At 29.8% G+C, this 24,319-nt stretch overlaps 1 protein-coding gene across 8 annotated transcripts in view; it reads left to right on the top strand.

Annotated features, from left to right (window-relative positions):
- Positions 1-24,319, top strand: part of LOC117179349 (nuclear receptor coactivator 3-like) — a 316,751-nt gene that overhangs the window by 237,841 nt on the left and 54,591 nt on the right. For 5 of the 8 annotated variants that reach the window (XM_033371033.1, XM_033371038.1, XM_033371039.1 and 2 more), the window contains 6 exons: positions 9,343-10,360; positions 14,727-14,849; positions 14,950-15,240; positions 15,355-15,558; positions 17,463-17,634; positions 23,928-24,160. In XM_033371033.1, coding sequence (XP_033226924.1) covers positions 9,343-10,360; positions 14,727-14,849; positions 14,950-15,240; positions 15,355-15,558; positions 17,463-17,634; positions 23,928-24,160 — 2,041 coding nt within the window. The remainder of the gene's footprint in view (positions 1-9,342; positions 10,361-14,726; positions 14,850-14,949; positions 15,241-15,354; positions 15,559-17,462; positions 17,635-23,927; positions 24,161-24,319) is intronic. The other 3 variants (XM_033371037.1, XM_033371041.1, XM_033371040.1) reach the window with 2 other exon arrangements.

The following is a 24,319-nucleotide window of genomic DNA, read 5'->3' on the forward strand; positions in this document are numbered from 1 at the left end:
GATAAATCTTCACACCAAAAACTGAATATTTAATTAAATAGTTCAACTTCTAACAAAAAAGGTAAAATTACAATCAACGAGGTTCTCTAACAAAAAAGTAGAATCTTGAACATAATATATAAATTCTTAACCAAGAAGATTAATTTTCAACGAAAATTATGAATCTTTCCACCAAAAAGTAAATTTTTAACGAAATAGTTGAATTTTTAACCATGAAGATGAATTTCCTACCAAGAAGATTATTTTCCAATCAAAAAGACGAATTTTCAACAAAATAAACAAATTTATCAGTCACATAAATAAATGTTTATCGAAAATGATGAAAATCACCGGACAAAATGAATTTTTAGTCAAAATATTAATTTTTTACTAAAACGTTGAATTTCTAACCAAAAAGATGAATTTCCGTTCAAGAAGATTAATTTTCTACAAAAAAATTAGCTTTTGACAAAATACGTTAATTTTCAATCAAGTAATTAAATTTTCAACTAAAAAAGATAATTTTAGAATCAAAAATCAAATAGACTCAAAAGATTAATTTTCTAACAAAAAAGAAGCACGAATATTAATTTTATACAAATGACATGAGTTTTTAACAAAAGAATTGAATTTTTAACTGAAAAAAGACAAATTTTCAACCAAAAATTGAATACGTTAATTTATAGTTATAGAAATTACTTTCAACCACAAACAAAGAATTTTCAAAAAAATAGTTCAGTTGCAAAAAAAATTGTATCCAAGAAATGAATTTTCCACGAAATAGATGAGTTTTCAACCAAAGAAATATATTTTTAATCAATAATATTAATGTTTTAATAAAAAAGACGCATTTTCAAATGAATATGTATATGAATTTTCAACAAAATAGTTGAATTTTCAAAATGTAAATTTTAAATCAGACAGGAAATAGTTCAACATTCAGTTTAAAAAAATGTTTTCAAACAATCAAGACGAATTTTCAAGAAAATAAATCAATTTTTAACAAAAAACAAAAAATACCTTTTTAATAAAAATGATGAATCTATCACCCAAGAAAATGAATTTTCAACGAAAAACATTAATTTTCTACAATAAAATTAACTTTGGACAAAGTACATACATTTTTAATCAAATAGTTGAATTTTCGTTCACTTTTCAACAACATGTGGAATAAATAAATTTGCATTAAAAAAAAATTAATTTTAAAGCAAAGAACGATTTTTCAACAGAATATTGTAACCGAGGAGATTAGTTTTCTACCAAAACACTAATTTTAGCAAAATACATGAATTTTCAGCTAAAAAAGATAAATTTATAACTAAAAATGGAACAGTTAAATTTTCATTTGGACAAAATTTAACTTTTAACCTAAAAAACGAATTTTGAGAAACATATGTAAATTTTCAACCAACAAGATTAATTTTCTCCCTAAAAAGACGAAATTTAATTAAAATACCTGAATTTTCGACTAAAAAAAGTAACTTTAAACACACAAATGGAATAGATTTTTTCTAAATATTTCTATCGTCATATTGGGAAGGGTGGTCTACCATTTCGCCACATGTTGCCGAAAACTGGAACTAGAAAGAGTAGGTATAATTTTAAATATATATTTAAATTTTTGCATAAAAGTGTTTTTACGATTATTTTATGAAGTATAAAACAATGATTGAATATTAAAACAAATGTTCATCAGAAACCAATAGTTTTAGATAGATTTTCCATCTTATGTAGTGAAAAAACACATTTTTGGTGAAATTGTTTAAAAAAAACCAATTTTTTCATTATTTCATATGAGTTTCAATGCATTTTAAGCTTAAATAAACTTTAATTAATGTATGTAGCGACACATTTTATCCATGTTATGCCATGCATACAAATAATATGGTGGACGACTGGAATTTAAATACGAATTTTAACCTAACTTTTAGATCAGATTTTTAAAAAGTAAATATTTCATGTATAAATTGCTAAAAATTTACTTTGATTTCGTTCTTAATTCAAAATAAGTCCATTTAAGTTTATAATCTTTTGAAAATAACAATAAAGAGAACAATAATTGTGTTTTTAGAAAAGTATTGTTGTCAAAAAGTGTGGTTTTTCACTGCATAATGGGTAAATTCCATCTAAAAGACATGGTTTCCGATAAAGATTTATTTTTATTATCCAATAAATAGTTTAAACTTCACAAAAAAATGGTTAAAATACGTTTATGCACAAATTAATATGCATCTTTAAAATCGTGTCTATTTTTTCTAGTTAGAATTTTGTTCACCAGGTGGCGTATCTCAGTTTAAGCATTCCCAATATTTTAATACAGTTTTGATATGTTTATATTTTACGTTATCTTCTTCCTCATTTTATTCTTAAAAATGGTAAATTAATTGTAAATTCTTCTTTGAAAATGACTCGCTTTTTCATCACTTCTTGTTCCGGTTTAGTCATATCACAACTCTATCTAGAGGATCTCTAGTTCAGGTTAAAAGCCGGTGCGGGATTAATGCCTCAAATTTATAGCACTCACGCACAGTACACGATTTTTAAAAGCAGTTATTACTGCAATGTCTACTTCTGTATCTAGTAAAAGAGAGACTTTTTGTGAGTCAATTTTATTTCAAGTTTTTAATCACACATTAGCGCATCATGTTTTTCTCTTTTGCTGGAACGCCCATCGCTCACATTTCGAAATAAATTATCGTTGCACTGCTTATTGACACTGACCTGAAACCACGGCGAATTGAAACTGCAGGCTTTGAAAAGAAAAAAAAACATAACTTGCATGCACTATAAAGGGCGTTTTCCGTCGGTGTTGGAGATCTGGCCACTCTTGAATATTAAAAACCATCTTTCGCTCCTAGGCTCTTATGTTCAGAAGAATAGAAGAAAAATACGTGTAAATATTTTATTATAGTTTTATCACTCAATGGCGCTTGGTCTTTTAACTGTGAAGGTACTATTGCAATTCAAATTTAGAGAATGAGCATTAGACGGCTGTGTGTAAATTCACCATCGCATAAAATACATTTCTCCTTAGGGGTCGTACTTAAATTACGTAACGGATTGTGGGCCCTCTATAAGGACCCCCCCCCCCTTCACCTATTACTGTACGTAATTTTTATTTTTCAGAAATTTTTTGCTAGTTATTGCCCCTAAAATTAGACAGGGTGTTTGGAGAAGTTCATTTTCAAAATCCTTGATCATCAATCTTCAAATACGAGAATTTTAATCTTGTAATACTTTTAACATAGAATCTTTTATAAACATAATCAAGCAGTATTTCAGGCTATTAAGAAATTACTTGAATGTTCAACATAATAATTAAATTTTTAGCATAATAGTCGAAGTTTAATTTTAAACGTGAAAAGATAAATTCTTATAAAAAATGTCATAGTTTATATTCAAATAAAAAAGAGGAAATTTATAAAAAAAATAATTTAAAACCAAAAAGACGAATTTTCAACTAATAAAATTTGTTCACTCAAGAAAGAAATAAAATTGTATCTGAATTGTTGAACCTTCAAGCCAAAAGTTGACTTTTATCTACAAAAATTGAATTTTTAAACAAAAAATATGACTTTTCAGCAAAAAATGAATTTTCTACGAAACTGGTGCATGTTTGCCCAACAAAAATGAAATTTGAAACAAAAAAAATTATTTCCTTACCAACAAAGAAGAATTTTTAACTAAAAAAGATAAATCTTAAAAAATCGAAAAAAGGCTTTTCCACTAAAAAGTTTAATTTTCAACAAAATCGTTAAACCTTCGACCTAAACGATGAACATTGAACTAAAAATATAAACTTCAACAAAAAAGAGATTTCTTAACAAAGTGATTCTACCAAATCTTCCAAGCCAAAACAGTTGAATACCCAAGTAGAGTTGAATAATCTGTAACAAAAAAGTTACATTTTAATTTATCATTTTTTTATCATTTTAATTTAATCCAAAAAAGGTTCCAGTTGACTTTTCAAGATCAAAATATGAATTTTTTAACACTAATAACTTTCTACGAAAAAATTGAATTTTCAATCCAAAACGACGAATTTTTGCAAACCAAAAGGAATGAATTTTTGACAAAATAGTTGAATTCTTTATCAAATATTTACATTTTTATTTAAGAAAAATGAAATTTGTTCTAAAACAGATAAACTTTTAATGAAAAACACAAAATTTTGTTTAAGTTGATCTTTCACCCAGAAAAGATTTAAGTTCGTTTTTCAACGCCAAAATATACATTTAAACCAAAATTAAATTTTCCAAGAAATAGTTAAATTTTCGATAAGAGTAGAATTTTCGTCTAAAAAGTAGGACTTTTTAACAAAATAGTTTAAATTAAACCAAAAAGCTGAAATTTTCTCAAAGAAAAATAAAATTTCAGCTAAAGCAAGTGAATTTTAAAATAAAAAAGACGGACTTTCAAAAAAATTTTGAATTTCCAACCGAACAGTTGTACTTTTATTCAAGAAAAGAAATGAATTTTCTTATAAATTGATGTGCAGAAAGATTTTAGTAGGCTTTTCACGATCAAAATATTCATTTGTAAAAAAGAAATAAGTTTCTACAAAAAAGAATGGAATTTTAAATCCAAAACGACCAACTTTTTTAATAAAAAATGATGCATTTTTAACAAAATTGTTAAATTATCACTAAGTAGTTGCATTTTTATCCAAGAAAGATGAAATTTATACTAAAACATGAATTTTTAATAAGAAACGACAAACTTTTTTTTAATTGAACTTTCACCCAAAAAAGATTTTAGTTCATTTTTCAACACCAGAATATACGTTTAAACAAAAATTAAATTTTCTACAGGACAGTGGAATTTTCAACCAAAGAAGTATAACTTTTTATCAAAAAAGTTTAATTTTCAATCAGAGCTGCGTTTTTATTCAAGAAAGATGAAGTTTCTTCTAGAAAAGATGGATTAAAAAAATGGTTAAATTTTCAACCAAAAAATAAAATTTATAGTAAAAAAGTTAATCTTTAGCAGAATGTTTTTGTGAATTTGCAAAATTTTCGTACATGAGTAAAGGGCTCTTACTGTAACAAAGTGTGTTTACCCCCTCCCCCCTCATTTGAGCTGTTACGTAATTAAGGTACGGTCCCTTATTTATCATTGACATTTTCCCGCATAACAAAATTCTTCACTAACCATATCAATTCAAGTTCCCTATTAATTTTAATGCGATACGAATGCAGAGCACTTTTAATTATATGCGAAGCCTTAACACAAACAACACTAATTCATTTCACTCTTTTTCTTTTTATTTTGTTTGAGAAGCGTGAATAAAAGTGGAGTTTTAGTCAAATTTATCCCGAGAACTTAAGATTTATTAATGAATCTTAGATCCAATGTAATTGTAGGATTTTTAATAAGTTTTTGTAAGTGTTTTCCATTTTTTATAGTTGAATCCATTCCCTCTAGATTTCAGTTTTCAAGATTCTTTTTTAGAATTGAACATTGGTTTAAAATCTTGTATGTTTTTAAGATTTAAAGATCGTACACATTTTTTCGTTAAAAAAAAGGAATTCATTCAATATGTAAAATAAGATAAATGTCGACTTTTTTGATTAACCCCTTCGTTGGCATTGACGCAAAATGCGTCAAAATTTTCTGTGTCCTGTGTGACATTGACGCAAATGCGTCAATCTTCTTTTTTTTCTATTTAACTTTCTCCGATTTTGCATTCAAGTCTTGCTCGGGGGTTTGTGGGATCGCTGAAGTGTGAATATGAAGTAAAAATTAGACAATTCAAAATGGCGGATCCAATATGGTGGACGAAAATAAAAAAAGCCCAAGTTGGATAAATCTCGGTACTTATTGGTTTTTTGGGTTTCTGAATCCGAATCTGAAGTCAAAATTTGAAAATTTAAAATGGCGGACGAAAATACAAAAAACGGCTCGATTTAGATAAATCTTGGTACTTAAAAATGAGAAAATTCAAAATGGACAGACTAAACCATACAAATTAGATCTTACTGTTGGCTTCGTAGAATTTACTAAACGGAGTAGTATGATCCGTCATTTTAAATTTTCAAATTTTGACTTCAGATTCGGATTCAGCAACCCCAAAAACCCATTAGTGCCAAGATTTATCCAAATTGAGCCTTCTTTGTATTTTCGTCCACCATATTGGATCCGCCATTTAAAATTTTTGAATTTTGACTTCAGTTTCGGGTTCAGTTGCCCCAAAAACCCGTGAGTACCAATATTTATCTAAACCAAGCCGTTTTTTATATTTTCATCCGCCATTTTGAATTTATTATGTTTGACTTCAGATTCGGTTTCAGCGACCCCAAATCCCCAGGATACAAATTTTCAAGATAACAAAAATTTCTGCCATTTTGGGCACTATTTGTCGAATTCTCTCTGCCAACGAAGGAGTTAAGAAAAATTAGTCGAAAAAAAGTTTCGTAGCCTATTAAGACGTTAATTAATTCGAACTTCCGCTATCTCCATTCTCCACAATTATTTCACCTCACTTGCTCTGCTTCTCTTTCCGTCATTTCTCCTTAATTCTTATATTTCCCCTGCTGGGAAAAAGTACGACGGACGTTTTTACCCAGGAAACTTTGAATGGCATTATGTTTTTGAGCGTGCACTAGATTACAAAACATTACTAAAGATTTTAAAACGTTGTAAAATATGTCAAGGATTTTAAAATATGTAAAAGGACTTTGAAGTTTTTACAAAGACTTCACGAATTTCAAGGATTTGTAAAGGCGTGTACACCAGATTAAAAAAAAATTTTAACCATTTCAGAAGGTTTCAAAACATTTTAGAAGATTTAACTAAGATTCAAAATAATTTAATGATTTCAACGAAAAAAAAAATTAAGAAAATTTTTTTTAATATTTCAAAGATTTTACCCAATTTTCCGCAGATTTTTAACATTTCATAAAGATTGCACAAATTTAAAAGATTTAAAAAAGGCATGTACACCAGATTTCGAAGATTTCAAAAGATTGTATAGTGATTCAAAATATTTTAATGATTTTATATGAATACGAAAGATTTCATAAATATTTCAATTATGTCATAAAAATTTCATAAAGATTTCAAAAGAATATAATATTTCAATGATTTCAAATGAATGCGAAAGATTTCACAAATATTTCAAAGAGGTTAAACTGTTATAAAGGTTTCAACAAATTTGAGAAGATATAAAAAGATTGTAATGATTTCAAATGAACACAAAAAATTTCATAAACAAATATTAAAGAAAGCATTTATAAGTATTTCAACGATGTCATAGTTTTTTTTTATTTCACAAAGATCTTAGATTTAAAGAGGTTTAAAGATTTCAAGTATTTTACAAAATTTAAAAAATATTCGAAAAGATTTCACAGAAATGCCAAGATTTCACAAAGATTTGATTTGTTTATTTAGGTCTGCTCTCTTTAATAATTGTTGGCCAATAAAAAAATTAAATGGGTCATTTTTTACATCTTTAACAAATGGTTATTTGATTATTTGATATAAAAAGGGAGACCTGAAAAAACTTGACTTCTTGACCTGGAAAACCTACAAAAGACCTTGAATTAGTATATTATTTCAAAGCTTAAATGGTACATTTCCGAACTACTTAATTAACGTCTCAATAGACTGAAAAACCTTTTTGTAGGCGTAGGGCGCCTACTTTGATAAATTTTTCAGTTTTACAATCAATATATGCAGAATCTGTAAAATTGGAGGTTTAATATGGGTTCCAAAATAATGAAAATGCTAATTATTTCAAAAGTTCTGTACAATTGAATAAAAAATTGATGAGCTCACATGTACTTAGGTTTATTAAACGTAGAATTTCATGAAATTTTCACTTACGAAAATTTGTAATGTATAACGTTAAACTTTATTCCTGAAAAGATGAACGAAATTTTAATTTAAGTTGACTTTTAACCATAGTGTACAATGGAACTATTTAAAGTAACTGACATTTGGCAGTATTAAAATGTAAAAATTACTATATTTTGAAAGCTTATATTTGTGTTTGGAAAGTGATAGTAATTTATCATTTCTGTTATCCTGAAAATGCATTTTATTTTATATAATTTTGACTAAATTCTGTTTCTCGTTTCTGCAAGTTGTCGTGTGAGACATATTTTTGGACATACTATTTGTAAATCATTTGAGATAGAATCGGCGTTTTGCCTTATCATAATCATTGCACGAATGACTGAAACGGATTCAACCACACGCTTCATCAATCTAGATATGTTTAGAGAAAAAGTGAATTCAACTAGCTACACTATTTTGAAATAAACTTCTATATTAAAGATTAATCTTTTTGAATTCAATATTGATATGGATTGGGGACGTGGACGTGTTCAAAGGACAAGGTGCGATTTCGGAAAATGTGGATTGAAAGGTTCTATCTCGTGGTGAACTTAAAGATCCGGTAAAAAATTGTATCGCGAACACTAGCGCCCTCATCGAGTTAGAACCTTCCAATTTTCATTATCCGAGGTGAAACCCTGTCATTTTGAAAGGTCTCTGTGTAAGTTGGTTGAATTCACAGCAAATTTGATATCAAGGTGGCCCGAAAAAAAGCTTTTCTTAGAAAGTGACAATGCTTTACGATTTTTTCAAAATATAATTTATATAATGACGCTTGACCCCTAGATGAATCCGATCTGATGATTTTAAGTGTTGATATCTGAAAAATGTTTGCGTTAAAAACGGCAAAAAATTTGAAGATTGATTTTCATATTTAAATGGACTTTTTTATTCGTAGGAGTAAAAAAATGCTCGAGACCATCATTTAGGATATCTATTAGAGTTATAAGAATTTTTTTAAGTTTCTTATTTGGGTTTTTGACGTCTATAGGCAATTGAAAACTATTGTATGCAAAATTTTGTGTAGAAATTTTATTCTATTACAATAAAGGAATAATTTCCAATTGCCTAAAGTCCTCAAAGATTCAAATTCAAATTTTTTTCTTATAAGTCTAATAGATGTACTAATTCATGTTTCGAATGATTTTTTATTCATTTGTTGCATTGGATATGCCGAGAACTAAAGAAACATGTTATTACTTTTCATTTAGAGAAAAAATGTTATTCTTGGTGATTTACACATTTTCGAAAAAGTTATAATTGAGTAACGGTGAAGAGATAGTATGCGAGTTTCAATTGAGTACCGGTGAAAAGTTAGTATGGATGGGAAACTTTTGCGTGGTATTAAAATTCAATAAGAAAAAATAGATGAGGAACATCTGATCGAGTTCTTCCAGCGGTTCAAACTGAATAATTTGACTTGTATTTTGAAAAAGAACAGCCTTTTTCTGGACCAGCCTATTTGATATATAAGTTGGTGTAAGGATTGTCAATAAATGAAATGTTTTGTTTTCTTGTCCATGATAGGGACAATGACAACTTAACGCGTCTCGAGGGTGGTCAGCTTTCCAACAACAAAGTGCTCTCAGGACACTCTAGTAACCGTTGTGCGAATAATAGTAATAATAATAATGGTAACAATAATAATAACGTGGGTGGCCCGCTGATGTCGACGCATCTAAACGGTCAAGTGAGTGGTGGTGTCAGTGGTCGAGGGTTGGCATCGCAATCGCAGGGCGCGACTACCTCTTCTTCGAATTCGGTAACGTTTAGCACGAGCGAAAACCCCCTCACGTCGTCGTCGCTGAGCTCATCGAGTAACCCTTTCAACCACTTTTCGGGCAATATGGACTTGGAGTTCGAGCTCTTCCCGAGTTCCACGTGGGACTTGGACAGTAGCAGTGGGTGGGTTGAAAGACCCGAGTCAAGAGCGAGCGGGCCACCACATTCCCGTCCACCTTCCCAACCGGCTGCGGCATCTCCGAGTCCGCAGGGGACGACGTTTTCTTCTAATTCGGGGGTGGCGGCGTCACACTGCAGTCCCCTGCGTGCGTTCAGCCCATCTACGGGGAATCCTGGTCACCCCTTCAGTAATTCGTTCCCCTTCAGTCCGGTCCAGGAGTCGCAGATGCAGCTGAACAACGTGGCCGGCGCCGCCGGGAGCAACGTCAGTGCGAACGGTGCTGGAGGAGGATCGTCGTCGAGCTGCAAGAGAATTGAGGACTCCAAGGGGTGTCCGAGCACGAGCGGCACTATGCACGTGAGCAGCGCACCAAGTACTCCGAGTGTGGAGACTCAAAACAGTGTAGTGTCCACGGAGTCGGGCAGGCTCAGGAACTTGTTAACCAAGGGAGCCAGTGGTAGTGAAGATAGTCAGGACAATTCGAATAATGATTCGGGCAAACAAAAACATAGGATATTAAAAACTTTGTTAAACCAGCAAGATGATGATAATGAGTACCATTCGGAGCATAATCGAGTGCGGACGAGTCCGAGCAGCGCACCAAAACCTAACCCGGAACAGTCCAACAATATGCTGTTACAGGTAATCATTTTTTGCTTCTATCAATTAATATTACCAAGGCAGTAACTTTATAACAAACTTTAGATTCAGAAATTGTCGCATATTTTCAAATTTATTTTTTCCTGCACGAAGAGAAATTTCAAGACATTAAGTAACGGAAGCGTGTGATCTTAGAGCTACAATTTTTACGTTTTTTAAAGTCTCGGACTCTATGTTCTAAAAGCATAGAATTCGAGACCTGGGGGCAAAGGAGCGTGGCCTAATGCTTGAAAGTTCGAGACCTATGCATTAAAAGCAAGGTTTCCGAGATCTTAGTTCTCGCACCAAAGCGTGATAAAATCAAGGAGAAGTGCCGTGAAAATTAATCTTCCGAAATTTCTCTCCCTGTGGTTAAATTAATAAATATTTTTTGGGATGTGTAGAAAGTATACATTTTAAATTTTTTGCGGGAAGATGAGGCATTATTATTGGGCAAGCCTCGGAAGTAAAAACATAACCTAGTTTCATATTATCTAAAATTCATGTAATAACGATATCAGAGAAATGAATATATTGTGCTGAAATTGTGCTAGTTCCGCTTCCCCTATATGCACTTATTTCCGCATGAGCCGTTCCTTCACCTTCCACCACGGTCCCTGTAGGGGCTCTACGGTCACGTCCGCGAGAGTAGTTGGCGAATTAAAAAAATAGGCCTGAAGAGCGAGAAGTTTGAATTGAGCAGTTTAATATTTCGTCATGGGAATACAGACTTTTGCTAGAAAATATTCGAAAAGTAAAAGTAACTCATAAATGTCAGAATAGCAATATTTCTTCAGTGTCGAATGCGTTTTATCAGTCATGTTGCATTATTTGGTCGATTGACGACCTTTCAGTGTCCCGAAATACAATAGACTGTCCGAAATTTGAGGTGGGAGTACCCGATCTGATACACTAACCTCAAATTTTGGATATTTTATTTTGTGACACTGAAATGCCGCCAAATGACAAAAGAATGGAGCATGACTGAGAAAATACATTCTACACTTGAGAAATATTACTATTCAGGCCTTTATAACCTACCTTTACATTTAGAAAATTCTCCAAAAAGTCGTGTGCAGCTGCAGCAGCCCTATGCATCGTCCGTGTATGTGTATGTAGTAGTTGTTTCAAATTATTTGAAATAATTTCAAGTTTTAAATTAATTTTGAATCTTTTTTTTAAATTAAAATTGTAGCTTTCAAAGTTAAAATTTAGCTCATTACAATTTTAACAATACAAGGCTTTCTATTTCGAAGCATTTTGTTCAAATGTGTATAGTTTTTAATAGTTGTTTATAATGGGTTGTTTGAAATGAACGGTCAAATATTGCTAATAATTAACGATATTTTCTTTTTTTAATTAAAAAAATTCAAATTGAATGAATTAAAAATAAAAATTTTTTTGACTGAAATAATATTTAAAGTCATAGTTGAAAATAATTTTAAAACTAATATCTATTAATTCTTTAATTTTGAACGGATTCAGAATCATCTTGTATAATCAATTATTTTTCAATTTTGAATACCTTAAATTCAATTAAAAAAATTGTATGTAAAAATTCTTTCAATTAAAAAAAAAATCATAATCGAAAGCAAATAAATTAATTATATATTTTATACTTTAAATAACGTAACCTCAAAATATACGCATATAAAGAGGCGCGTGAAGTATTCAAATCATGAGAATCGCCAGCATCGAAATCTGGAAATATTAAAATTCCAATCTCTTGATTTTATTTCAAAGGAGATAGAGATTTAAATAGAACCGCCGAAGTGTTCCGACGGGCAATCGTGCACCTTCGAGTTTTCAAATTCAGAAGACGAGAAATGGGTTGCGCGCGCAACCCAGTCATGTACATCGTCTCCTACTATATTCACACGGTCATAGACCTGTGATAGGATTGGGGTGTACCTCGTTTCCATGGACATAGGAAACACGGGACCAGGTATGCCATCCTAAACTGGGCGAGCGGGGTTGAATCCACGGGAGGGGGAGAATTCCATGAGTGGGGAGAGCCGCCATCTTACGACGTGCCATTTGATTATGCGCACGAGCATTTTTGCCGACAAACTGTGCATGAAAATATAAACATGTGGGCGTTGCCATGTTTGTCGCAGGACATCAAAAGGTGGTGGGCCTCCCCCCTCATTGCATCACTCCCGCAATGGCATGCCTAGTCCCGTGTTTTCTATGTCCATGCTCGTTTCAAATCTGGAATCACTGGGGCTGTGTTGCTGTGCCATGTACCAAAGAGTATATAACCTTCCTGGCGGTTGACATTTCCACCTATACGGCCATGACCGTCACGTTATGCTACTCAATATGCCGCGAAATATTTAAATCGGTTTTTGATTCTATTTATTATTATTAATTTTTAGTTGGCAAATTGTACCATTTGAAGGAAATCAAAAATCAGTTATGTTAATCAATCGTATGCTAACGGACCGCGACTTTTTCAACTACGTATATGTGCCAAAAAGCATTATTATTGTTAGTATATCTTTATTGATTCAAATTAGACCCGCGCTTTTCGCAACATGCGCAGTTGCAACAGTGCATTACAGTGGGGGTATCGATACATGCCGGGGCAGCCAATGAACGTTGCTGGATACAAATATGCTGACGTCTCGCGGTAGAGGCTTGGGCCCCTCCAGCGAGGGTCATTCGTGAGCTCTACGTTTTGCAGTGGCATTTGAGCTTTAATTTTGTTTAAATATTGCAATTTTATTAATTCTGTTAACTTGGAATGTAAGTGAGAACAGGGCTTTAGAGCCGTAGCTAAAACAGAATAAAAAAAATTATATTATTTAAAGAAAACTGAAACGAAAATGGGCCAGACAGATGTGTTCTTTTATATTTTGAATCATTTCCTAAAATTTTAGAACAATATATTCATTTTGCTAATTATAAAGCCGCGGAATATAGTAAGTAGTAACGTGTATTAATTGGTTACGTGAGAGACTGTTGTGTGCCCTTAGTTACTTTTATTCGCCTTTTTTTAAATCACTTTTTAGTCACTTTTCATTTAAAATGCAAGTATCACTTTAATCAATTTTTGTTCAATTTTTAAATTTAAAAAAAAAAAAATTAAAAAAAAAAAATTTTTAAATGTTCGATTAACTTGAATTATTTTATAATTTATAGTGAATTTGCATGAATTTAATAGAATTCTTCTAAATTCACTCCAATTTTATTGAAATAGATGGTATATTTTGCATTTAACAAAATTCGATACATTTGGAATTCACGTTGAATTCTTATTATTTTATCCAGAATTATTTTAAATTCTTTAGAATTCTCTTGATTTTTTTTTTTCAATTCTTCCTAATTTATTCTAAATTCACTCCAATTTTACTGAAATCAGTGGCATTTTTTTGATTTTTTTCTTCAAATAATTAAGAAATCATTATGAATTCTTATAAACATTCTGTATCCTTTAAAATTAATTCTTAACCATTTATCCTGATTTTTTAAAATTCTTTCTAATTCCCTTAGTTTTTTTTTTTTAATTCACTGAGTTACCTTGAATTCTTCTAATTTCATGTCAGTTTTACTGAAATTAATATAATTTTTTGGATCTTTTAATTTTTTCAATTTATTTGGAATCACCATTAATTCTTATAAACATTGTCCTGAATCATTTTTAGTTTTTTTGATGATCTTGAATTGTTTTCAATTCACCCTTAATTCTTTAAAATTCTCTTATTTTGTTTTTTAATTCACTCTGAATTTCCTTGCATTCTTCTAATATTATGTCAGTTTTACTGAAACTAATAGAATATTTGGTATTTTTTAAATTTTTTCAATTTATTTGGAATTAACGTAATGTTTATTAATTTATCGTGATTTACAAAAAAAAAAAAAAAATTGGGCATCACTTACATTTTTTTAATTCTCTCTGAATTCACTTGGATTCTTGTAAATTATTCACTCAACTCTACTCAATAGAATAGTTTCAAAATTATTATTTTTTAAATCACTCTGAAGTTCAAGATCACTTTAAATTTAACGGTTTCAATTAATTGTTTTCAATTCATTTGACTATTTTGCAAAATCCCCTTGAATTTTTAGGAATATCATCAAATTCTTCAAGAACTTGTCCTACTCCAGAACCAGTAACGCCTGATCATTTTATTTTTATGATTTTTGATCTAATTTAAGCAATCTGATAACATTATCTAAAAATTTATTTATGTTTGAACTTGAAGATTATGTTTTAATTTTGTAAAGAATAATAAGTATTTATATTAATATTTATCTGGTTCCGAAATAAATTTTGCCCTGCCTTGTATTATTTCTGGTTATTTAAATCAGGTACTGAAAATATATATTGCTGGTTCAAACGCTACTAAAACCTGTACATTTTAAGTTATTAAATGAGAAAAATGACGACGATGACGAGGAAGCAAGGATTGGGTTGAAGAAGAGTAACGAACTTCTTCAAAAGCTTTTGAAAAACCAAGACGAAGAAAAGAAGCAAAAAGAACCATCGGTATTTAAGCTTCCTTCCTATTCTTATTTTTTATCCAATTATTTTTTGTTCTCTACGAATATTAAATATAATCATTTTTTCTGTGTTAAAAAAAAAACAGGGTGATGATCATCTCCTAAAAAGTCTTGGCTTTCAAACATCGTCCTCATCCCCGTCTCAGTCAAACGAAAATTCTCAAGGTTCGCGCAAGAGATCAGGCGACGATTTGAATGTGAATTCTTCAATGAAACGTCCTCGAGATGGATCGCACCCATCTGTATCTGGTACAAACTCTATGAACAAAGATCTGTGGCAAAAGAACAAAATGCTAGCTTCGCTTTTGGCTAAAGAACCTGAGCAGCCAACCACTATCCCACCGATTCCTCAATCTGTGATATCAGGAACCCCACAGGTAATTTAACTCTTTTCTTATCCAAAGCCTAGCTTTCTCCCCCTCTCTCTCCCCCCCCCTTCTCTCTCTCTCTCACTTTCATAAAAAAATTCAATTTAGAATTATTTTTTACAGGATAAACTGCCCCGCGTGACGGATCGCTTAAAGCAACATCCGCCACAACAGTCGCCATGGGCTACTAGTAGAATGCAGCCAGTTGTTGTCAGCAACACTATTACCACAACTGCAACTTCGGCCCGTACTCCTCTCCAAAATCTACCTAGACAACAGCTACCTCGTCAAGCAACCGATCTCTACCTCAATCACATGCTTAGTCAAGTAAGTTATTCGAAAAATGGAAAAATTAACTAAATTTAAATTTTCTCGAGGGGTTAATTATTCCTGCGATCTGGTTAAACTTCCCTGAAATTTCAAGCGATCTCGAACGATCTGTATACAATTGCGAGGCCTCACAGCCGATTTCAACCGTTTTTTTTTTATTTATAATTAGTTGAGTCGTTATTTTATTCAATTATGCTATTATACAGTTTACAATGCGTAATTAAATAATTGAACAATCTTTTGCTTACAAAATTTTCTATTCATATTTTTAAGCTTAAATTTTTAGATTAAACAATTTAAAAATGTTGTTTTGAAGACTTGAACAATAACAAATTAATAGCGTTTAAAGTTTTAAATTTAAAGATGAAAAAACATATGAAGAAAATAAAGAAATTTGTTTAATGGATCTGTACTTCAAGTATTAAAAAGTGAACAATAATTCATTTGACCAAACATTTTTAAATCAGTTCACAATTGAAGAATTTCCAGATTTTAACGTTAAAAATTATACGGTTTCAATATTAAAAGTCTTAGTCATTAAATAATCTATAGGTCTAATTGAAACTTTATAAACTATTTTGAAGTTAGAAATTACTTCATAATAATATATTCGTAATTAAAATCGTAATTGATTAACTTAAAGTACGAATTATCTCTACAAAAATTGAATTAAAAAAAATGCTTCAATTAAAAGTTAATTTTCCAGGAACATTAAGCATTTTTACACAACAAAAATGAAATTTCAAACGAGGAAAATAATTATTTTTATCACCAAAAAAAGGAGATTTTCCAACTAAAAAAGATCAACCTTAAAAATTGTAAGTTATCTTTTCAGGTAAAAAAAATTAATTTTAAACAAAAAAAGGCCTTTCGACTACACAGTTACATTTTCAACCGAAATAATAAGCCTTCAGTTGAAAAAGAAAATTTTTAACAATGTGGATTACATTTTACCCAAATAGTTGAATTTTCAAATAAAAAAGATTAAATTTCAACAAAGAAGTTCAAGCAAAGAAGAATAATTTTTGACGAAAAAGTATCATTTTCATCTAAAAAAAAAAAGGAAATTTTTACTAACAAAGATGAATTTTCAAATCAAAAAGATAAATTTTCAAATACATAGTAGAATTTTCTGTTAAAAAAGTTTCCAGTTGATTTTGAACGATCAAAATATGGATTTTTAAACAAGAAATGAGTTTCTACGAAAAAAAATGGAATTTTCAATCCAAAGAGACGAATTTTTAAAGAAAAAGGATGACTTTGTAACAAAATTGTTGAATACTCTACAAAATAGTTGCATTTGTATTCAAGAAAGATGAAACTTGTACTAAAAAATTCATCCATAAAAAATTTCTGTTCATTTTTCACCGCTAAAATATAATTTTTAAACAAAAAGTAAATTTCCTAGGAAATAGTTAAATTTTCAACAAAATAGTAGAATTTTCAACCAAATATCATGACTTTTTAACAAATTAGTTTAATTTTCAAGAAAACAGTTTCATTTTTATCCAAGAAAGATAAAATTTCTCTTGAAACAGATGACTAATTAAAAACTTTTTTTTAATTTGAATTTTCATCCAGAAAAGATTTCAGTTCTCTTTTTTAACACCAAAGTATTAAATTTAAATCAAAAGTAAATTTTCTAGGAAATAATTAAATTTTTAATAAACCAACAGAATTTTCTACTAAAAAGTATAAATTTAACCGTTTTTTATATAAAATTAAAAACCTTGTTGGTTACAATTTGGTGAAAAATCTCCGTATTTTACGTGTTTTAAAGCATTTTTGTTGAAATTTGAAACATTTCAGGCCCTTCCGCATGAAACCTTACCATATAGTGTACATAAAAAATCGAAGTAACTGAGATCAGGGTACTAATTGATATTTGCAATATTTCATAGACGCAGCAACAAAGGCCTCAAGTCGAGCAAATAGACTCGGATTTCGTAAGTAGCGGAGATTACCGGCAACCTAATGTAGATCCCGGCATGTGGAACAACCAGACATCGGATCCAGATCTCAATGATATCTTAGAACAGTTTGTCGATTTTACCTCCAACCAGAACACTGAAGGTGAAGTAAATCTAGAGTTCTTAAATACCTAAGAATTTATGTTAATCAATGATTTCAAGCTTATCAGTATATAATATTGCAATAGATTTAATTTTTATGTTTCCATTTATATTTTATTAAACATTTTGTAAAGTTCTAAAAGTTAGTCGTTTAATATATTTTTGTGAAAACTACAGTTGGTTCGAAGAAGAGAATCACAGTTTTCAAGCTTTACTGTAATATATAATAATAATTATAAAAATAAATAATAGTATATAGAATAAATTCTAATTTTTAGGACCTTATTTTTTTATTCAACATTTTATAGATTTCCTAGAGTTAGCAGTTAAAATTTTTTTGTTTGAATACTAAAGTTGGTACGTAAGAATATAATCAAAGATATGAATCTTAGAGTTTTTAAATGTTCAAGAATTTATATTGAGAAAATGCTCTCGAGAATACGCTCAGCATTTAAGCTTGAACAGAGGATTTATAGAGCATTTAAGAGAGTTTAAAGCATTTATTGTTGAAACAAATATATATCATAATTAATACATATATTTATGCAAAAAAATCTTTAGTGAAATAACATATACTTTTTCTAAATTAGAGAGTTGCTACAACAGGTCAGGTAATTCCAGAAAGTCAGGGAAAGCCTGACCTTACGATAAACTAAGGTTAAAGTTCATTTTATTATTATGGTTAAAAACCGCTACTATTTGGTTAAAAATTAATCTGTTTTGGCTGAGGATTCAAACTATTATGATGAAAATTCATCTTTTTTTGTTGAATTATACTATTTTTGGTGCATGTTTTTCGTTGAAAATTCATCTTTTTCGTTGAAAATTCATCTTTTTCGGTTGAAAATTCAACTGCTTAGTTGGAAGTGAAACTGCTTTTTTAAGAACTGATTTATTTGTTTAATGATTGTTCATTTTAGTTGCAAAACTTTTTTTGAAAATTTGAATTTAATGGAAGAATATTTAATCTTCTTTGTGACTAATTCGTCTTTATGGTCGAAAGTTTCTTTAAAAAATCAAATATTTGGTTAAAAATTAATGTATTTTGTTAAAAGTTCATCTTATTGATTGCAAATTTGTATTTTTAGTTGAAAATTAGTTTTTTCTAATTTATCATTAATTTTTCAAACGGCAAATGTAACTGTTGGTTTTTTTGCCGAAAATGGAATCTTTTTTATAGAAATTTAATCTTTTAGGTTGAAAATTATACTGTTTCGTTGAAAATTTACGTTAATTTAATTGAAAATTATTTTTTACTGGAAATTCAAGTTCATTTTTTTGGTTAAATATTAATTTCTTCAGTTAAAAATTTAAATTTTTTGTTAAAGATTGACTCTTTTAGTTGAAAATTTTGACTTTTTTGGCAAAAATTAATTTTCTGGATTGAAAATAAATATTTTCATTGGAAATTTAATGATTCCAGTTGAAGGCCCATCATTTTAGTTGAAAATTCATGCTTTTTATTTTAAATTCAACTAATCCAGTTAATGATTAATCATTTGAACCGTTGGCAACCAAAAGGGAACACGGCCGGATTCAGCCTGAGAAGTATTGTCCTGAGTGTCAATTTTAAAAATCTTTCTAATTTCAATTTTAAAGACTGATACTTGCAGAGAATTTCAAGGCGCACCTTTAATTCCTCTTGCAAAAACGTATAGGTTTTGTAGTTTTTGAGATAATTGGTAAAAAGTGGATTTTTTGAAAACGAAAAATTCCAATCTTTTTTCGCTTCAACTCGCGCTAATTTAGCCAATTTTCATCATTTCCCGATTTCCCCAATACAAAGTACGTGTTTAAGTCTTCTGAAACTATCTAAATAAGAAAAACGAGAATATTGTAATAAACAAAAAAGTTTTTTTCTTTTTGAGGCAATGCAAAAATCATGAATTTTAACCTTCAAGCGCCTCGTTTAGCGAACGAATTTTAAGCTACGGAAAGCTTTCAGTGAGAAAGTTGTTCATTAAGGTTCAAAGAAGTTTTCTGGCAAGATTTAGATCAATTGGATTAATAGTTCAAAAATTATGAATGTTTTAAAATCCAAGCGGTAATCTTGACGCTGCTCAAAAACATGCTTGGCCGGCTACGTACGCGCTGCAGCGAACGACATGAAGGTCAAGGCAATCTTACCAAAACAAATGCACAACAGTAACTTTTTTTGTCATCTATGAAATTCTACAAATAAAACATAGAATCAGCGAAGTGATTGTTTCTTATAATAGTTGGAAAAGCATTTTTTTGATATTATTGAGATTTTTGAGATATTTTTGAGAATATTAATTAAAAAGAAAAACATATTAAAATGAAACAAGGTAGAAAAAGAACTAGAAATGAAGATTCGTGGATTAAAAATAAGAAAAAATGTTCCAGAAATCAGGTACGATTGGAAACCGTCAATAGAATTTTTAAATAAATTTTAATCATAAATTTAATATTTTGTGACTTCTTTTATTCTTGATTTTTTAAATAATTCTTTTTCTGAACTATATATAATATGTAGATAGTCTAAAGTAATTATTTTAAATTTCTAATGACGAAGTTAATAGCATTATTTGTTAATTCTTTAGGGAAAAGAATACATTATAAAGTCTAAAACTAAAAAAGGCGGTATTGCTAAAGATATTCTAATCCCAGAGAGATCTTTCAAACCTATTGAATCCTGCTGTGGAGAAAAATGTTACCAAAAGTTTTCAAATGTGCAACAAGAAAAAGTATATACAAATTTTTGGAATCTCGGGAACTATAATGAACAAAATGTGTTTCTCAGAGGATTGTTAAAATGCAAGGATCCTATCCAAACGAATGCAGGTGAAAAACTAAGGCGGTTCATTCATTGGATATATTTATTTTCTACTGACGAATAAAATGTTCCCATTTGTAAGAAATTTTTTTGTGCTTTTCTATGTTTGGGCAAAAGAAGAGCTGAAAGTGTTCAAAAGAAGATTTTAAATAAGCAGCCTTTAAAAAATTTGGCAGGTGGAGTACGCGAAAGTTGTCTTAAATTAACAGAAAATTAAAAAAAAAAATGATTGAAGAGCATTGCGAATCAATTCCACATCACAGTTCACATTACAAACGAAATTCTACCAACCTAAAATATTTTGATAATCCTTCATTAAATCTTGCAGAACTTTACAAATCATTCGGAAAATATTATAAAGAAAAAACGGGGGCTAAATCGACAATAAGTCAAACCGTTTATTTTAAGTATTTTAACCGAAATGTTGGCTTCAGTTTTAAGTTACCTAGAACTGACGTGTGCAATACTTGCTACAAAAACGAGACAAATGGAAAGGTAAACGAAGAAGTAATTAATCACAAAAACAATGCTGAAATTTATTTGAAGTTAGAAAAGCAAATACTCTCTGAAAATAATAGTCTATGCTGTGAATTTGATTTTGCACAGAATTTGCCACTACCAAAAATACCCGTGTCCGCGCAGTTTTACCTACGTTTAGCATGGCTTTTTCTATTTAACGTACATGTACATACTACGAACCAGACTTACATGTTCCCTATTTTTGAGGAAATTGTAAAGAAGAGTGCTAACTCTGTTTGCAGTTTTATCAAATACGGGGTATTAAAAGAATTTGCTAAAGACAAATTCAACAGCATAACATTATTTTCAGACTCATGTCCGGGACAAAATAAAAACTACACAGTGTTTCATTTTTTGGTTTTATTGTCCATTTATTTGCAAAGCGAGATTAAATATGTGTTTCCAGTTCGAGGCCATTCCTATTGCCAGTGCGATAGGAATTTTGGCACATATTCGCAAAAGCTGAAAAAATTAGAACGAATTGAAACTGAAGCTGAATATGTAGAAATGATTCGCAATGCTCGTTCACCTTCATTCACAATGGTCGAGAAGTGTGTAGATCTTCTGCAGGATTTTTAAAAATGTTTCAAAGGCAAAATGCGAAAGCCAAAAAATTTCCAAATCAGCAAAGCGTTCGTTTTGCATTTTTTTCCTGATCGAAAAGTGAATGTTTTTGACAACTATGAGTTGCAAAATCCAACCACTTTTTTCTTTAAACCTACGCTTAAACTAGAAAATCTTTCGAAAAGTCCTCCGCCCCGAATTGGATTGAAAGCTGCCAAAATAAAGGATGTAAAATATCTCTTCCAGTATTTAAGCGCTAAAGGAAAAGAATTTTTCGAATCATATTTTTTTAAAGTACAAACTCAGAATCCAGATGCCGAAGAAACTGAAGAGAGTGACAAAAATGAATAAATAAATAACAATAAATATTGTTTGATTAATTTTTTCTTGTTCAATAATATGCATCACATTATATGTTAAATGTTTAATAAATAAATTATTTTAATGATAATATCTGGAGTTACTGTTGTGCATTTGTTTTGGTAAGATTGACTTGACTTTCACGTCGTTCGCTGCAGCGCGTACGTAGCCGGCCAGGCACGTTTTTGGGCAGCGTCAAGATTACCGCTTGGATTTTAAAACATTCATAATTTTTGAACTATTAATCCAATTGATCTAAAACTTTCTAGAAAACTTCTTTAAACCTTAATGAAAAACTTTCTCACTGAAAGATTTCCGTAGGTTAAAAGTCGTTCGCTAAACGAGGCGCTTGAAGGTTAAAATTCATGATTTCTGCATTGCCTAAAAAAAAAACAAAAAAACTTTTTTGTTTATTACAATATTCTCGTTTTTCTTATTTAGATAGTTTCAGAAGACTTAAACACTTACTTTGTATTGGGGTAATCAGGAAATGATGAAAAAATTGCTAAATTAGTGCGAGTTGAAGTGAAAAAAGATTGGAATTTTTCGTTTTCAAAAAATCCACTTTTTACCAATTATCTCAAAAACTACAAAACCTATACGTTTTTGCAAGAGGAATTAAAGGTGCGCCTTGAAATTCTCTGCAAGTATCAGTCTTTAAAATTGAAATTAGAAAGATTTTTAAAATTGCACTCAGGACAATACTTCTCAGGCTGAATTCGGCCGTGTCCTCTTTTGGTCGCCAACGGTTCATTTCAGTTGAAAATTCGTCACTTTGCTTGAAAATGTAACTATTTTTTTTTTAAAGTATAGGTGTTTTTTCACTAGAAAATACAACTATTCCAATTGAGAATTTGCATCCATTTAGTTAAAAATTAATTTCTTTGGCCATACATTAATTTTTGACCAATAATTTAACTATTCAATTGTTGATTTATAATTCATCTTTTTAATTTCGAATTCATGTATTTTCTATAAAATTCGTCTTCTTAGGTAAAAATTAATCTTCTTGGTTAAACTATTTGGTTTAAAATGTGTATTTTTGTTTAAAATGCATCTATTCCAGATAAAGATTTATCATTTTAATTGAACATTGATTAGTTTGGTTGAAAATTGAACTTTTTGTTTGAAAATTAGGCTTTTTTAGTTGAAAATTCAGTTTTTTTTAAAACATTCATATATTTTTTTGAAAAAAATTATGTTTCCTGTTTGAAAACCAATAGTCTTGTTTGAAAATTCATTTTTTGTTTAAAAATTCAAATATTGTAATTAAATATTGATCATTTTAGTAATTAATTAATCTTTTTGGTTGAAAATAAAACTGCTTGGTTAAAATTGGTTTTAAAAATAAATCTGTTTTTGTTATTTGATGGAAAAATGTTTTAAACTTAGAACTTAACTAGTTTACTTTTGGTTGAAAGCTAATGTTTTTTAATTCAAAATTCAGCTATTTGATTAAAAATTGATCTTTTTCTGTTGTCAATTCAGCTCTTTGATTGAGAATTAATTTTTTTTTGTAAAAATATTCTTTTTTGTAGAAAACTAATCTTTCCGGATGAAAATTCAACTATTTGGTTAAAAATTCATTTCTCTTTTTGAAAATCCAAATTTCTACTTGAAAAATTATGATTTTGAAATTAAATTAAATATAGTAACCACATTATTTTACCTAAATATGAAATGAATTTTAAGTACACGTAGATAAAATAAGCATTATTTAATTATTTATTTCATCTTTCTTGCTAAAATATTCAAAAACATCTTTTAATGTGAATAAAATTGTGAGAAACTAAAACGAAAACATTATTTATAAAAAAACTCGCCAAAAATGATACCTGGAAAAAACCTGAAATCATCAGGGAATTTTTTTCCAGGTTTTACGTAGACACCATAATAGAAAATATAATTTTTAAAATCCTTCAAAATGCTCTTAAATTATCATTAAGTTCTCAAAGTGAAATTAAATTCTCACTAAGTGAATCTTCGAAACTTGAGAATTTTCCACATGAATTTGAAATTGGTCTGACAAGATAATGCTGAAATTACCATTCCAGATTCGTCTGAAACCGCAAACGATTTGCTGAGCGTTGCTGAAGTTCCACGGAACAATGTCGTTAATGAGACAATGGCTATAAACGCTATACAGAAGTCACTAATGCTAATCGAGGCTGAAGTCAATTCCACGTCTTCCAGCACCACGATGCCTGGTACACCGCCAGCTTATTCCACAGCGGTATGTTCTATACTGTCAACGCAGATGATACCCACTTTCAATTTGAAGTATTTAGTAAGTTAGAACATTTTTTTTTTCAAACCGGAATTCACAGGCCTCACATACCTGTCCCTAGATCCCCTATTGTACCCTATATTCAGTCAAGGTCCCTAAAGTACCCTATTTTCAAGATTTGGTGCCTATGGTAACCTACTTTCAGCCCATAGTTTTTTT

The sequence above is a fragment of the Belonocnema kinseyi genome, chromosome 9 (genome assembly GCF_010883055.1).
Source record: "Belonocnema kinseyi isolate 2016_QV_RU_SX_M_011 chromosome 9, B_treatae_v1, whole genome shotgun sequence".
NCBI classification, from domain to species: Eukaryota; Metazoa; Arthropoda; class Insecta; order Hymenoptera; family Cynipidae; genus Belonocnema; species Belonocnema kinseyi.